This window comes from Lissotriton vulgaris, chromosome 11 (assembly GCF_964263255.1).
Source record: "Lissotriton vulgaris chromosome 11, aLisVul1.2, whole genome shotgun sequence".
NCBI lineage: Eukaryota > Metazoa > Chordata > Amphibia > Caudata > Salamandridae > Lissotriton > Lissotriton vulgaris.
In genome coordinates this window covers 1,052,432,092-1,052,449,840 of record NC_141699.1, presented here as the reverse complement: position 1 = coordinate 1,052,449,840, position 17,749 = coordinate 1,052,432,092, and the positions used below count along the sequence as shown (strand labels likewise).

The following is a 17,749-nucleotide window of genomic DNA, read 5'->3' as shown; positions in this document are numbered from 1 at the left end:
CCTTAATTAAAACCATTACAACTTTCTGTAGAAGATTAAAACCAGAGACAATGCTGGAGAAATAATATTGTAGACATTCAGTGATAAGAACCTGGGGCAACAGGTATAAGAATCTAACAGGTGCCACACATGAGAGGCACTGAACAAGAAGGGAAGAGGTGTTCTGGGGGCTGGGGGAGTCTTGTTTTCATAAAAAATGGATGAATATAAGGATGAGATGAGTTTATCATTTGACAAATAAAAAGATGAGAAATAGAAAATAAACTTGAAAATACACCATGGCATAAACAATATATGCGGATGCAGAGTGTAACAATCTATTTCATACTATAGTGCAAAGGTCAAATCCCATGTTATTACCACAGTGATGGTTACAGCCATCTTCAAATGATGAGCCTATGCAATAAGTCTGTGCTACTGTTCTACAATACAAGCGTTTATTATAACCGAAAAGACAAAACAGCATAGCATGAACCATACATACAGATGCACACTGTGCAACATGCTTTTTATTACCAATGTTGAGGGAGGAGAAGGGAGCAAGAACAAATAAAGTATTTGCCTCTCATGAGTCAAGCCCACCACACACTCAACAATGGTAATGAGAGAGAGAGAGAGAGAGAGAGAGAGAGGGGAGAGGGGGAGAGAGAGAGAGAGAGAGAGAGAGAGAGAGAGAGAGAGGGGGGGATAGAGGAGAGAGAGAGAGAACGAGAGAGAGAACGAGAGAGAGAGAGAGAGAGGAGAGAGAGAGAGGAGTGGAAAGAGAGAGAGAGAGCGAGAGAGAGAGAGAGAGAGAGAGGAGAGGAGAGGAGAGGAGAGAGAGAGAGCGAGGGGATAGAGGAGAGAGAGAGAGAGAGAGAACGAGAGAGAGAACGAGAGAGGAGAGAGAGAGAGAGAGCGAGGGGATAGAGGAGAGAGAGAGAGAGAACGAGAACGAGAGAGAGAGAGAGAGAGAGAGAGGAGAGAGAGAGAGAAGAGAGAGAGAGCGATGGGAGAGGAAAGAGAGAGAGAGGAGAGAGAGCGAGGGAGAGGGGGTAGAGAGAGAGAGGAGAGAGAGAAAGAGAGAGAGAGAGAAGAGGAGAGAGTGCACGCATCACATATTGACATGTTGCCATCATGCAATATAATAGGATGTATTTTCACAGCACAAGTGTGTATATATAAATATAAACTTTATTCCGGCTGTCGACGCGTAAAAGTTTTACAACCATATTACAATCACATAAAACAATGTTTAAAGTTCCTCGATTTGACAAACATTAGAAAAATTATAATAATTAACAATAAAACATAAATCTGGTATCATCTCAAGTCAATGCAGGAAAACTCCTATAAGGATTGCAATCGGTTACACGTATACATTAAATAAATTCATATCTAGGACATAGATCCATTATTTTAACCAATCTTGGATGATCAATTTAAGAAAAAAATAGACATACAGTTCCAATAGATACGCTTACAACCATCCAGATATTAATATATTAATAACTTAGTTAGCTTAATCAATAGTGAGAAGGTATTAATATATTAATATCTGGATGGTTTTAGGCAAGTGCACCAAATACGTTTCTATGTCTTATGGATTTATGTTTTCTCTGACAATTCCATTGTTTTATTTCTTAAAGTAATTTCTTTATCCTCGGGTTACATGTGTTTTTCTGCCTCAACCTTGTTTTTACTGACTATAGACATTGTCCCAACACACCATACATTGATGCGGTTCTGTAGTATAGTCTGTGTAGTTGTTTTGTTGATCAATACATCAATTTCTGGGCTAATTTCCACCTTCACAAATGCAGAAGCAAGTTCGTGGCCCTCAGAAAGCCAGCTTTGCTAGTCTGTGAATTGTGAGGCTAACCGGTTGCCAAGTGCCTGCTCTCACGTGTTGCACTGGACTGCCCAGTGACAACTGAACGTTCACCTTTGCCACCAGAAAGTTGTTATTCCAGCTCTGTCTAAATATCCCTGCTCGCAGGAAGAGGGCTGCAGACGGGCAGAGGACGAGTCAGCACTGAGAAGGGCTTATCACAGACCCTGTGTCAGGCAAACTATTGTGGCCAGCAGGAATTCCGTGAGCTGTGTCGATGTATTTTATAGAATTCATTGTAGGGAAAATGAACTTTCAAAAGTCACGTTTATGGCTTAAAATGCTAAAATGGAGGCATAACAGCAAAGAAATGGACTTTAAACGTACAGGAGTGCAAACACGGTTCTGCAGTTTGGAAGTATTTCACAACTTGGCTTCCAATATTCAATACGTAACTCATTAGCCAAGTATGTTCCCCTGTAATTTGGAAATGTCGGGAGAAAATGGGAACAGCGCTTTAAGTGGGCGGGGGCTAACAGGTACTCAGTCCCCGCACTTCTTCAATTTTTAAGGCATAGTATCGGCACTTCTCTGCACTGATCTAATGTTTTTAATCAGAGTGCCAGCACTTCTCAGAAGGAAACAGGCACTCTGGGCCAAAGAGTAGCTGCACTTTTATATTTCCATTTCAAGCACTGGTTGGAAAATGTATGCATTCTGAAATCCTAAATTACAACATCTTGCCCCACCTGAGCTTGTGGACACTAAAATAAAGGTCTAAATATACATGCATGAATAACAAAATCAAATCCAACCTAATGTGGCTCTAAATGCGCCTCGATTTCCGCTTGCAAGTGAGAGAGGCGCTATAAGAATTAAAGAAAACTAGTAGACAGTACCTTTTCGTCTTGTATTTTCCTGTCCATTGTTCCCCTGCTCCACTCTGTGCACCTCCGGGTCAGTGAGAGACACCAGCAGTCCGGGCAGCTAGGTATATCAGTTGGGGGAGGAAAAGGGAGGGGACTGGGGGGAGGGGTCAACAGCCACAAACCTACAACTGGTCGTGAGTTTGTATTAATAAAAGCTTGTAGATAATAATTTGACATAAGTGCATGATATGTTGGACAGAGGTGAAAACGTAAGTTTTTAGCAAGTTTTTAAAAAATCCCAAAATGAATGGCTTGCAAAAAAAAAATTGCAGATTTTCCTTAACACCCTGCTCTGTCCAGTTAGACCTGTGCTTTGGGGACATTTTTCGAGTTGCATGGACAGATTGGTGTAAACTTCGTGTTTTTGCTGAACTCTGATATTTTTTTTGTCTGCTGTTTTTTATATAGCGCGAACTAGAGGTATTGGAGCGCTTTATATAAGGAAACAAAACTACACACATGGTCACATTCATTTATCAGGCATGATTGAACTATGTGATATGCCCAGAATCACAGGTTGCTTATTGAACCGACGCCGAGACTCAAATGTTGTTCCCTTGTTCCAAAGTCTGTCCGCAACGCCACACACTCTCCCATTTGTCTCCTCTCAAGAAAAAAAATGGCTTAGACATTAACAAAAGTAAAACTTTAACTTGGGGAGGAACAGATGTCACTAAACGGAGAAAAGTTGTATGTCACTGGATGCAGTCAAGATTTGGCCACATTTTAGACACTGCAAGAAATCGAGCGCTATTCCATTCAGCGTTTTGTGCATCTCATTACCGTTTTTTTTTTAATTTATTTTGGAAGTGCAAAGAAAGGTGATTAATCGATGTATCCGCAAATCAACTTTCTAGCCCACCATAGTTAATAATTGCTTGCACACCCGAGGATCAATAAATACTTGGATTCGCTGCAGGCATCGGCTGCTTTGTTGAGTGGCCGGGCTGTCACAGGATGGAATGCCTGCCTGGGAGATTAGCATCTCCCCCTGACCCAGGATGGGAGGTGTCCACTCGCACACGACCCCCCTCAGGGCGTGAGGACAATGGGACCGCGGCAAAGCTGCTGCTGCGCTCTACCTTAGTAAACACCTACAGAAATCCGCCGGAAAAGGACAAACAAAACTGAAGAAACGATTCTCTGAAACGTGACAGAGAGCGAAATAAGAATATAGCTCACAATATAGACTGAACAGGTATAATATAATAATTTGCCTTTTTATATAGCGCTTCATAAAGCGCTTCTGCAGTTTCTTAGCGTTTTGAAATCACAGGTTTACTTAGCAAATGTAGAAGCACTCAGTTTATCTATGTCTGAAGTTGTGAATACGGATCCGGTCTTGACGGGTTTGAACTCCTTGTTTAGCAGCTAAAGTTCAACTCACTGAGCCATCCTGCTATGTATAAACAAGCCCATTGGCTATTTTTTTCAGGGATGGGGGGGGGGGGGGGAGGGGGGAGGGTTTATCACACACAAAAAATGAAGAAATGACTGGGAAAAAATGAAATCAATATTTCCTTTCATATGGTGCGCATGTGTGGAAGGACCTGAGCTTTGGTGATAAAGTGTTGACTTAGGCGCAACCGTGTTATATTCGGCTTTCCAATTGGGCTAAAACGTGTGATACTCCGCAAGTCACTTTATCACCCTATCACCCTGAGTGTCAATTCCTTGTTTAGTAGATAATGGGAATGCTAGGGTAGGATGACCAACTGGCATGGGTGCAAATTCAGGATGGTAACTGTAAACAATCAGGGCAGAGGGTCAAAATTCAGGACAAAAATTCAAGACAGAAGGTCAAAATTCAGGACAAGACTTGGGGACAAAAGATAAGTTTTACAGACACATCAGAGGAAGATGTGCAATAGTATAATTAGGGCTCCCTGTTTTATGGTATTTATTTTTTCTATATTTCCGTCTGTATTTATCCATATTTATTTTTTGCTAATTTTTTCTGGATTTATCCATTTTTATTTTGTGTTTTCGGCATAAATGAAGCTGCAATGGGTATTTTTCCACATTTATTTGACTGATAAATGCATATTCGCATTTGAATGTCCAAAAGGTTTCAGCAGTATACAGTGTAATAGAGTTATCTGAAAACACTTGTATTGTACAATATCATAAATAACTGTAGATCTGCGCTTAATTAAGCTTAATTATGAAATCTATTGTCTTTTTTTATCTCCCCTACCTCTCAATCTGTACACCTACTGACATGGCACTCATGAGTGACAGTAGGAAAAAAACATCCAAAGAAGACCCATTTTCCGTATTTTTCTGTATTTAAAAATAAATACAGTCAGGAAAATAAATAGTTTTCTGTCTGTATTTATCCGTAAAAATCAGTAAAAACGGAAAACTGGAAGCCCTAAGTATAATACAGTGCTTTAAATAGGCCGGTACTCACCAGTACTGAGTACCGGCACTTTTTAGGTCTCGCCTATGCAGCGCGCATGCGCTGCATAGGAAAAAGACCTTTAGTAATCGGCACAGCTATGTGGGCAACAACGTGCATGCGTTGCATTGCTTCCAATGGCAACGCGTGCACGTCTGGCGATTCTCTTGCGGCAGCGAGCTTTTTTGCAATGTGTTATCAATTATCGCTCCCGGCGCCGCTCTCTCCCGCAATGGAAACGCTTTCACTTTTGCACACAGTTTTTTTTTATTACTTGAGTTGCGCACGCTTGTCTTGTCAATCTCTTCTATTTAGTGGACATATATGTGTCAGTCTCGAGTGTTGCTCGCGTGCCCTGGCCCCCAATTGTGCCTTCACGGCAGTTCTTTTTTTTACTTGAGGCGTGCACGCTTGTCTTGTTAATCTCTTTTATTTAGTGGGCATTGTATGTGTCAGTCTCGAGGGTTGCTGGCATGCCCTGGCCCCCAATTGTGCCTTTACGGACCTTCTGCTCCGAGACCTTACAAAAATACCAAATGCTGCATAAAAGTTTTTCCTTGACAGGTAGTTGTCCCCGGCCTCCTGTAAACGTCTTGGAAATGATGAATTGTGAGCACATTGTTTCCCTGTGTTTGGACCCTCCTCGAATTGCAGCTGAGCTCCAAGCTGCTGCTCTCCTGTTCTCCCCTCCCGTCTCTTTGAGTGAGAGGGAGGGGCAACTATACGAGTAATCTGAAAAGAGAGGGTCTACTGCCCCTCTCTGGTGGAATGAGGTAATTTACAGCGCGTGCGGGCTTCAACTTCATACAGTACAAGCACGGGTATTCTCATTTACAGGTAGGTCGACATCGTCAATAGTAAAGTGGCGCAGCAGCAGTGCTTCATTTGCAAAAAATTAAGTTCCAGGGCCCAAGATATGTCTCGTGGATCAACTGCGGTTGGTGCAGCCGACATGTCACTTTAAACTTCAGGTTTAAGTCTTAGTTATATCATTTTTTTAAAAGATGAATTAAACAGTTAATTGCGCCACGAAAGACCCTTGCTTCATAATTACACACACAGCACCATCATATGTTGGAATTTCATTTATAGGAGCAGGTGTTTACAAATAAGTGCCGGTGCCAAGCACCGGGAAAAAACAGCACAAATTAAGCACTGCGCAGCAGGGAAAATCAGGAAACAACATGTAGTGTCCCAATAGCAATCTTGGTAGAAGCTCGTGCTTACAACAGAGAACCAAGATTGCTGTTGGAATGTAGAATAAAGACTACTGTGTTGAGTTACCGTTCCAAGTTACCGCTTGGGTCAGAAGTTGCCTGCTGACTTTCGCCTGCGTTGCTGTTCCTGAGCAGTTCTGTGTCCAATAAACTCCAGTTAGATCTTCACTACACCGATAACGCCTCTTTATTTGTGGAGATACCATACAACAATTCTGTGTCACAGGTGCCATGTTTGCAAACCCAGGCTCTTCTTTCACGAGTCATTATATTAAGATCAATATAAGATATATCCAGGACCACTACTCCCACAATGCACTAGATATTTTTGGACATGCAGTGCAGTCTTAGCCATTCTTCCACAATTGGATGTTTGGCTTTCCCGTTTTTAAGCCTAGAATGTTGTTTTTTTTAAAACTTTGTTTGCTTTCTTCCTCATGGAATAATGTTCATGAGGAAGAAAGTGCGTCAAGGGGGCAAGGCACGCGCACTGCATTCCAGCGGTCCTAAATGTAGGAATGTATGTTTGACAGAATTTGTGGCTCACTCTCTTCTGCCAGGGCAGACTGACATATTTAACCCTTTCGACGCGCGTGACAAGGTCAGCTCGTCATGGGCGTTACCTGCGCTGCGCGTGTGACGAGCTGACCTTGTCACGTGGCGAGGGTTTTTGCGAATCGCAGCGCGCAGCGGGAAAACCCCTAGCGGTTAAAGGTCTCTGCCTTCCTGGTGGAAATCCAACCATGTGCCTTTCAGAGCAGCCACTGCTAACAGAGGAAGAGATGTGAGGAAGCATTGGCTCAACATTAATCTACCAGTGCAAAATAAGTTTCCTGCTTGGCTGCAGTATTTCATGCAGCTGCTTAGAAACTTTTAGTTTTACAAAAACAAACTCCCAAGTGAGACACTGAATCACTGGCAGTTTTCTCTCGGAATGTGGAGTCATTTTTGGGGTGTTTTTTGCCATGGGGTTTTACTGGCAAACCCAAACAGAAAACAAGCATTGGCATAGCCAATAGGTCTCGCCTTTGGGACCTTATAAGTATTTAGCCATGCAACAGTTGATGTTGTTTCACCAAGGATATTATGCTGGATAACTAAACACTTATAAGGTTCCAAAGGCGAGACCTATTGGCTATGCCAATGCTTGTTATTTTTATCCTCCTGAGTACCGGCACTCTTTCATTGCAGAGGAGTGTATCGGTACTCATGACTGGTAGGCTCAGTGGTACTTGTGCTGCTGAGGATGAGGCTGTCTGAATGCCACTCGCAGCCAAAGTGCCACTGTAGCCCTGTGCCGAACCGCTGCTGAAGTCATTTACATTTTGTTAATGTGGTAGGTGTTGCAAGCTCAGTATCACGCTATGAGTGACAGGGTCCGATCAGACCATGCACTGTAAATCACAGGTGTGAAATTGTGCAGGCACTGAAAGTCCAGGCAAGTGGCTGAAAGTCTGAAAGAAAAAAGTTGTGGGAGGTAAGAATTTCAAACACTGTTTTTAATTCTGTTGTGAGACTTTTGTGCCAGTTAACGTCTGCTTTTGTGTGTGAGAGCGGAGACAGCATTGGGACATTATCTAAAGGTACTTTAAAGAAAATGTGAGGAATGTTTTGTGTGTGCATGTCTCCTTGCTCTTGTGCCTGTGTGTGAGCGTGTGCTCATGGGCAAGAGAATGTGTGAATGTTGTACCTAATACAAATAAATAAGAACTGAAGCTGCAAATATAAAGAAAGAAAATGCAGAAAAGGCAGAAACTAAAGCATAACACATTGTTTGACCTTCATTTATTTTTTTGTAAGGAGTCAACCACTTTATGTTCATACATTTATCATGTGTTTTGGTGTGTGCTGAAACTGCTGTAACACATTATTTTTTCCAATCTGAAGTCTCAGAGGTGGCTGACCATTAACTCAATAGTGCTAATAGTGATATTGCTGGGAGAGAGTGGCTGCCCTGAAGGTTTAGAGGCTCCTTCTTTTTTGAATGGGGGGGCTCTTCCCTGCAGGTATTCACACCCCCTTTAGCATATCTAAAGTTAAACCATTCTCCATATCACTGTGTAAAGAAGGATTGGTCTATGATAGGCATTCTTTCACACTTTATTCACAGAGTGTAGCTACATCCTCTTGGGACAGTTTGGTCCATCCCTGCGGGGTGTTTTCAGATTCAACAACCAGAGAACCAGGGATACATTTTTACTCAATTTTAATAAACTAACTCATTATAATGGCAGTTATGTTGTAAGTTCATAACAGTCACTGATACAATCAGCGCATCTGGCTAACTGAAATACTTTTCTGTCATGAGTATACATAAGCGTCTACATCTGATGCAAAACTAGCTTATTTTATCACACTATCTATGCTTGGTATACAATGACGGCCTGAAATAATCCACGTTCATATATAATGTCTATAGTGGATAGGAAATATGTACAAACAGTAATTATAATAACTCTCTATTTGGAGTTAACCTTGAAAGAATAAAGGCTCTCTTCAAATAGAGCAGAGTTGTCCTCATAATCAAAGTGGAGCTTTTCAACATTTAATGAGATGTACGTACAATTCCATGTACATAATGTTGGTGTATTAAAAGCGCCAATCAGGGAGAGGGAGGAGCTACGCAGCAACCAAGATGGCCACATAGGCTCCCGGCTCCGCCGACCTCCGTCTGCTGCTTGATGATCCTGCCAGATATCCTGATTTTACGCCTGACCCCCGTGTGGATGAACTGTTGCTGAATCTGACGGTGCGGTCCCGAGAATTTTATCGCCCAGATTGACGGAGTTGTGTCGTGTTTAAGATCTCGGCCTAACCCAGCTTCTGAGCCGGGGCCTCGAGTACTTGCCCAGCCGGGTTGCAGTTGAATAACATCGGCCGTGGAACTCAGACAGGGTCCGGTCTCTTGCAGTGGAGGTTATCCTGGCCTGTTTTTGGTGGCGAGCGTCTGGTCTGTTTTATACTAAAGGAGTGGTGATAGGCTTCGTCTGTGGCTGTGGGGGGGAGTCCCTGTCCCCGGCGACCCGGTCGCCACTTCCCGGGTCTGCTGGGCCGGGGCCCTCGCTCGCGGTGGCGTACTGCTGACAGATACTGCACCCTCCTTTGCCGTCCGCTTCGCTCTTGCCTCTTCTCCCGGAGAGACCCGGCTCTCTGAGGAACCCGCCCATGCTTGGAACCGAGCGAGTGGAGGCGGATCGGACGAACTGTGAGCCGTCCTTGAAGACTGTAATGGCCGCCATCGGGGCACTTCAATTGCATCTGGAGACCATTGTCCATAAAATGATCACTGGTGACATCGAAACTGGGCGACCGAGTCTGGGCTCTGTTCTATTGCATGACTTTCAACAAACTGATTCTCCCATGATGCCCGTAGTAAAGGAGGATGGAGACCCCGTGCGCGATAAAGTTTTGACGCCATTGACCTGTTTGCAGAATACTTGCAGAATTGTTTCTCTGGGGGTATCGCTGCATTCACCATCCCAGCCGATTATTGTGGAGCTACCTGGTTCTTCACTCCTTGAGACTACGACTAGCAAAAACCGAAAGTCACTACCGTCCCTTCCCGCCCTTGTGGTTCTTTTACATCTACGGAGGAAAGGATATCTGGACTGCATGTCGGTGAGGGAGATCTTACCGGTGGCGGATGCTTGCAGAGACTCAATGTGTTCGACTAGTCTCATATTAATCTTAATTGAACTTCCCACGAACTTTGACTCTCCTGGGGCGGTGATGGTGTTACCGGACAGAGTCCACATGAAAGATCGAGGGGTCAAGGATGAGACTGTTGGTCTGGGTCTGATTTCGGGGCTTTAGAGGACAAGGGATTCGCTAACGTAATGCTTGCGGGAGGTTGGGCGGTGTTCAACGTCTCCCCTGTCTGGCTCTGTCTATAATATTTTTGAGTACTCTGTGGTCTTAGGACAGGGGTTGTTCGTTTCAGGCGGGGGGAAAGGTGACCGGGAGTTTGTATGACATTCTATTCCTCCATTCTTCTTTTACTTTTTGACTTTTTGTAGTTTAGTTATTCGGGGCGACAGGTACGCTGCTAGTTGGGGTTAGGCGATAGCCACATGCAGGGGTGCAGGGTGGGGGGATGGGTCTATAGTTTTGTTAGTTAGTTTAGTTTTTATGGTTTCTTTATCTCACGCTTTCCTTTCGCTCTCCTTTCATAACGTTGGGGTATTATCCTGATTTCATATGTATTCCAGTATCTGGTAACCGTACTTCTTTTTCTATCCTGGCGTCAATGGGTGGGCGGGGTCTGTGTGCGGGCGACTGCGTTGGGTTATAGATTGCTTTGTCGTACATCCTGTTTTGTGCTTGCTAGCGCAGGCATCTCGGTCGTTCCCTCTAAATTGATCTGTGATTATTCTATTTTTGTACCTGCTCACTTTATCATAGTGTTTGAATGTATGGCACCAGATATGTCTGTTTCTTTTTCCTTGCTTTTTAGGTTTGAGGGGGTCAAACATAAAATTAAACCTTCGTCTTATCCTGTAACGTGTTGTGAGTTCAGTACAATGTTTATCCTGATTCGCTGCCGGACCTCAGGGTTGTCGGCTGAAAAGCGGTGTCATTTGATAATATAGTGGGACTTATTCTTGTGTTGCGGCCGGCACCTGCGTTGTTGGCCCGTGCTTGTAATTTCATTGAACTGTACAATAAAGGTTTTTTTTTAAAAAAAAGCGCCAATCAGAATACACTGTGCACGCCCAGTCCATCCAAATGCACAGAGTTAGGCCAAGGTCACACAGTGTTGTTGCTGTATCACAAGGCGCAGACCTGGTATTACAAAGCACAGCCCCATTATGAAACTACACTCGTTCAATATACATCAATGTCCCAAACTTCACAAACCATCTCACCAACACCCAATATCCCAAAGTCCTGGGGCCTACAAAATTGTGCAGGCCCAACATCACCCACAGTGATTTGTGCACAGTTCTTAATCTGTCAAATGGATTCTGAAGTTCCTTTGGCATGGTCTGTCCCCATATACACAGCAAACTGCATAAATATGCCCAGTGTGTTTAAGAAATAGTGAGGATGGAGCCCTTCAAATGAGGACCACTTGAAAACTGTGGTGCAGATGGGGGTGGTGCCTAAAACTGTACAGATATTACCTAGTGTATAGGTATTACCAAATGAAAATAAAAAATTTGGCAAAGCAGTGATGTCAGTGTGTGTGTTGTAGCTGTTCCGTGGGAGCTGCCCCTGCAATACCCTTCCAAGGTAGTAATGATAGGTGGAAGGACCATGACACTTGACAATACAGAGGTACATTTTTTGCATGGGAATACTTGGGAATAGTTTTAGAGATGACCTACTGTGAGAGGGATGGACGGCAAAAGAATCGAGGAGGTCTTAGGCGTGGATCAATGATGGCATAATTTATTAGGGTTCAACAAAAAAGTAGGCAAATGATAATCAGGGTTGGTTGGTGGTCTTCTTTCTTCCGTCTTCTGGTTGGGTCTTTTCCCTCCAGGTTACCATGGAAAGAAGAAATGGTATGCGGTAAGTACTTTAGTTCTCTAAAGGTCTTATCTAATTAAAGAGGGAAGACCGTCACCAAGGAAACAAAAAAAGAGCGTGGAACACCCAGGTGCACAGTTTGGATGAAAGTGTAGGGGTAAATCAAGGGTGAAGCAATCCTCCAATTACTGTCTATACGTGCCAAGAGACTGGTCACCTTACTTTCAGGTAACCGCTTAGAAATGTTATTTCCGTAGTGTAGGGTTTCTTAACTCCAAAAACCCTCCCTTCCTCAGTCTGCCCCAGACCTGTCTTGGATCAGATGGAGGCTTGTACCCTCTGTTCACACACACTCGAGTGTGTACTATTGCCCGGATGTTTGCTTATGCTCAAGCCCATCCGTGAAGGCATCCTCCGGGGGTGTCCACCAGTCCTCCGTTCAGGTGTCTGGTTCCACGTCTTCTTCCACTGTGCTGCTGGGATTTTGTCCGCCAGTCCTTCGCTCCACTCCGAAGCACTCCTCTCCACTGTCCACGGTCGCGTTCTTTTGCTCCAGTCTCCCGATCTCCAACAACCTGTCGGGTTCTGGCGTCTTCGTTTTAGGGGCTGGTCCCGCCTCTCGAGTTCCTCCTGATTGGTTCCCCTCCTCTCCGGGCTGTTCCTCTTCCTGTGTGTAAGAGGAGTCGGGGTTAGTTAACCCTTGAGCGCCTGACGAAGTCTGTTCAGCGCGCTTTCGGTGCTCGGGTATTTCGAGGTCAGTGGCCCCGATAGTGGTGAAGGCGGGCTCCTCCTCACACCTACATTTCAATAAAATTTTATTTTCCTGTTAGCTTTCATCAGAACGAAATTAAAATTATGAGAACTTTAAAACATAATTTTAAGCTATAAATCTCTCACCTACATCCTGAGTTTTGCCATTCGGAACTGGGTACTGCTCTCCCTTGTCTTTTCATAGGTTGTGCCTCAATGGGTAACAAAGCCATGAGAAAGATCTGATATAGCTGAGCCAAGATCAGACAAGACTGAGCCAACACCCCACAGGACTGGAACAAGATATCATCCAGCATTGGCCAATATCACACCAATGGCTCAAGATCAGGCCTGGATGGCTTAAGATCACACAGTGCTGAACCAGGAACACACTGGTCAAAGGTCATATGCTGTGAGTCAAGGTCACACAGCACTGAACCAATATCAGACACGGCTTGGCCAAAATCGACTAGTTGATGGCCCACAAACAGGCAATGTTGGATCAGCATCACACACAGCTTAGGCAACATCACATACTGGTGATAAAAAGAACAATCAAAATCATGCATGAGTGAGTCAAGGTCTCAAAGCTTTGAGTCAGTTCAACATTTTGCTGGCTCAGTCTTTCCTATTGCTGACCTAATCTTACTCAACACAAGCACAAGAGCATACATCACTGGCTTAACAACACACAATGCTGGCACAGAATCAAACACTGCTGGTCCATGATCAAACAGCGAGGGCCCAAAATCAAACAGTACTTGGCCATGGTCATGGCACTACTAATATCACGCTGAGCAGATTATTATGCATATTTCTAAAGCTCATAAATTTGTACTGGAAATCCTGTGGCATAGAAAGCTTAGTCCAAACATAACATGTCTCTTTAAACTCAATGGGCGGCTTACACAGTCGAAAGGGACATATTAGGAGACACTTTATTAATTGTGTACATATGCCATGCCGACATGTGCAGAGGGAATTTGCACGTGCAGGAAATTTGAGACTATTGATAAGTGTAATTCAAGGTCAAAATGATTACTTGACAGATGGCAATAGTGTCTTTATATAATAACTAGCAGCCCGTCCCGACGTTGTCCGGGTATCCCCGCTGTTACGCTGACTCTCTTCAGCCTCTTGAGAGTTCAGTGCGTGACAACGTGCACGCGACGCTGCGCGTGTGTGAAAGAGCAGCCTGTTTTTTTTTTATCCCCGCTGGTACGCTGACTTTCCTTAGCCCCTGCCTGAGCACCACTGGTACGCTGACTCAACTCAGCCCCCGCCTGAGCACCGTAGCAATATGTTATGGTGTGTGGTGGCTCCAGAACGCATCCACAAATGCCGCACGAATGCCTTGCCCATCGCTGTATGGCCACGCCCCCGGCAGAACGCACACACTCACAAGGAAGTAGTGTAAAGGCTTTGTTTTTCGGAATGCCGTTTTAATGTCGGAATGCCGCGCCCATCGCTGTATGCACACGCCCCAGCATAACGCCCCGAGCAGAACCCCCACGCCCACAAGGGACTACTTTGCCCCTAAGGTTCTTTTACCCTTCTAATGTATATGGCAGGCAGATGTATAGCCAATGTCCATCTGCTGCAACTGTCCTTTCCAATGCTGTATTGGGTGTTGTGATTGGTGCTGTGACTCCTGAGATTACCCACCTCAAAGGTTTGGGCTCTCTCTTTATAATATTAGTATAGATAATAATAATAATAATAATCCATATTTGTAAAGCGCGTACAATCACCAGTAAGGGTCTCTAGGCGCTGGGGGCCTTCTGGAAGATTAAGCAAGCTATTGCCCAGAGTCCCATGGTTCTGGGCTAATCTGCTGTCGGCGCAGGGGATCGAACCGGGATCCCCAGATTCCGGAGTCGGTCGCCCTGGCCGCGGCGCCACACCTCTTCCTGTCCTAATCATGCCCCGCCCTCAGTCCCGACCCTTGCCCCACCCCTAGCTCAATTTGATGAGTACCTGCACTTATTTTTTCCCATTTAAAGTAAATAGACAACCACTTAAGTACAAGTAAAAATAAGTTTATATTAGGTTGAGACAATCGTGCACTTAACGGTTTTTCGGAATGAGTGCAGCTTTGTGCAACTGTGCAGGTGTTTTTGTGGTGTTTCATATGATAATAATCTATTTAAATGGTTACTGCACTGGGTTGTGCAGGCCGATATTTTGTTTACAACTCATGGTCCTGAGCAGGCATTTTGGTGAGAGAAGTGGTCAGGAAGGTCTGCTTGGATACATTTTGCTACTAGCATGCCATATCTAAGTGCCATTGTGAGATGTAAAGCGGCACGCATAGGTGAACTAAAGGGAGGATTGCTGTGATGAACCCACTATAGGGAACGCATTATGGGTGTTTCAGCAAGTGGAACTTAAAATATGGAATCTGACTTTGCTTATGGGGGCTTCACAGAGAGTTGCACTAGCTGTCGGACGTCACAAAGGTGCTTTTCCCTGCAGCATTCTTAAAGAAGGCACGGTCGATACACTATTACATAGTTTATTTTTGATGCCTTGCCTATTTCTACAAACACAATATATACCTCAACGACAGCTCATGGCACTATGAGGCTTTCCCTGAACCTTACACCTAAAACAAAATATGCAAACATTTACAATTACTAGTGTAACATTCAAGTAGCAGTTGGGTGTCACTCAAAACTTAATTTGCATGATACATAGATCCCACACATAAGCACACAGCAAATACAGAATAGTAACACATAGGCAAGGGAGTACCCAGAACATTTAAATACCTCCCACATTGAACAAAAGCGCTTATGGCACCAAGAAAGCAAAGTAAGTCATCACAACCCTCCCCAGAAGAGCTTGCTTGTCCAAGGATCTAGCCATTCGTCCTTCCATCAAACCCCTGATATTCACCATTTCAAATTTACATTCTGGCATCTATTAATTCTTTTGTCCATCATTCAGCCTTTCACCAATCATTCTGACCTTCCATCTGTGTGCCCATCGATATCCATTCATTTCCAACCATTTGCAAACCTATCCATCATCTATTCTTCCATCTAACATTTCACTCATCCATTCTTCCATCCACTGTCACTCATCCATCCATCATCCATCTACCCTTCCGCCCAATCGATCCTTTCACTTTTGTTCCACCCATCCATCCATTCATTCAGCCATCCAATTATTTACCCTTTCACCCAAGCCATCCTTTCACTCATCTATCCACTCTTCCACCCATCCATCCATTCACCCATCCACCAAACCATTTACCCTTTCTCCCATCCAGCCATCCTTTTACATACTCATCCATCCACCCAGTTACTCATCCGTCCACCCATTCAACTTTTCACTCATCCATCCATCCTTTCTCCCAGCTCTCCACCCTCCTTTTCACTCATGTATGCATTCTTTCACTCATCCTTCTTTACATTCTTCTTTTCACACATCCAGGCACCCATTCAACCATCCATTCTGACAACCATTCATCCATGTTTTCACTCATCCATCCATCCATTCCTTTACCCTCCCTTTCTGTCTCCATTCCCCTTTCACTTAGCCACCCATCTTTCCATCCACCCTTCACGCATCCACCCACTCATCCATTTACTCATCCACTCATGAATCCATCCATTGACCCTATCACTCCTCCATCCTTTCACTCATCCATCCATCCGTTCTCTAAACCATCCACCCTTTCACTCATCTATCCATCCTTTTGTCCATCTACCCTCCCTTTCACTCAGTCGTTCATTCTTACATCCACCCTTTCATTCATCCATCCATCCATTCATCCTTTCACTTATCAATTCATCAATCCATCCATCATGTCTCTCATCCATCCACCCATTCACTTGCCCATCATCCACCCTTTCACTCACTCATCCATCCATCCTTTTACTGATCCATCCTGACCTAAAAATATGTGCTGAGCATAATGTGCCTCATGACTGGTATTTTGCTGTTTCTATCATTGCATCCAGTAACATTAGACCTATAACAAGCCATGACTATTGGCTTTGTCAATGGATGTTAGATGCATAAAATAAATAAAAAACCACTAACTATGGCTTTGTTGTATATAATATTAAAAATGCTTCAGGTCTGAAATGATAAGGCTGTGTAAGAACTATAACCTCTTCTTTTTAACTTCTTTCGCCAGCCTGTTTCAAGGATTGGCACATAGCAGCATGGGCATTTTTGTACATTTGTTTTGTACATGTCTTCCATCTAACTCTAACAGAATGCCCTGCCCTAGACCGAGGCAGGAGGAGGCCACTGCATGCTATAACAACCCAGACTGGTCCATTGTAAATCTGTATGTACAATCAGCTGCATACAGAATGACAATGGGCGGGGTGGGGTTGCTCTTGTGCTCCGAGGATGAGTGTGACGCAGCCCCATCAGACAACAGCTCTGCTCCCTGCAAGGCCCAAAATTACTGACAAAAGGCGTCCGTAAGAGGGATTCTCATAGACAACAGACGTGAGGTCCAAGTTACGGACGGTCCATGAAATTTACGGACGGTTGGTCACCCTATGCTAGGGCAGCTGCAGGAACAGAGTAATTCTCTACATATAAAAGAGGAAAATGCGCTTGCTCCTTAAATACTAATCTAGTGAAATATTGACTACAAAATGTAAATTAAAATGTGTTTGTCTTACCTACATAGAAAAAAAACAACTAATTAATGGAATAGCCTCTCCGTTGACTTACTGGGGTCATAAAATAAAAATGTCAGAACATATTGAAGAGAAGGGTTTTGCAAAATATGGAGTTAGATTGTCAATGCATTCCAAATAATTTGCCTACAAATATTTCAGAATTCATATTTTCATTTTACAATTGATCTAAAAGCTCCACTCTGAAATCCTGTTCTCAAAGCTAGAACCAGCTGCCACCAAAGTACTGACGCTGATACGCATTCATAAAGTATGAGTGGACCTCAGAGGTCCTCAGTGGTAGGGAATGGAATTAGGGTGACAGGGCCACTGGTATTATGTTGCAGGGGAAGGCCAAATTATGTGGCAGGGCTGGGTAGATCATATGGCAAGAAAAGGCAAATTACTAGGTTAACACCAAAATGTAGCAATAACCAACATAAAGGTGACCAGTCAAGCTTTGCAAAGAGCCTTCTACTGCGCGGCACCACATGTTGTCGCATTTTTAGTATCTTGCGAACCGT

The 17,749-nt window shown here is 44.0% G+C and overlaps 1 protein-coding gene across 1 annotated transcript in view; it reads right to left on the bottom strand.

The window, feature by feature from the left end:
* SLC2A2 (solute carrier family 2 member 2) overlaps nt 1-3,115 on the bottom strand; it is a 176,598-nt gene extending 173,483 nt beyond the window's left edge. The window contains exon 1 of the mRNA XM_086944415.1: nt 2,710-3,115. Within this exon, the coding sequence (XP_086800541.1) occupies nt 2,710-2,916 (207 nt within the window). The 5' untranslated portion in view covers nt 2,917-3,115. The remainder of the gene's footprint in view (nt 1-2,709) is intronic.
* Between the last annotated feature and the right edge of the window lie 14,634 nt (nt 3,116-17,749).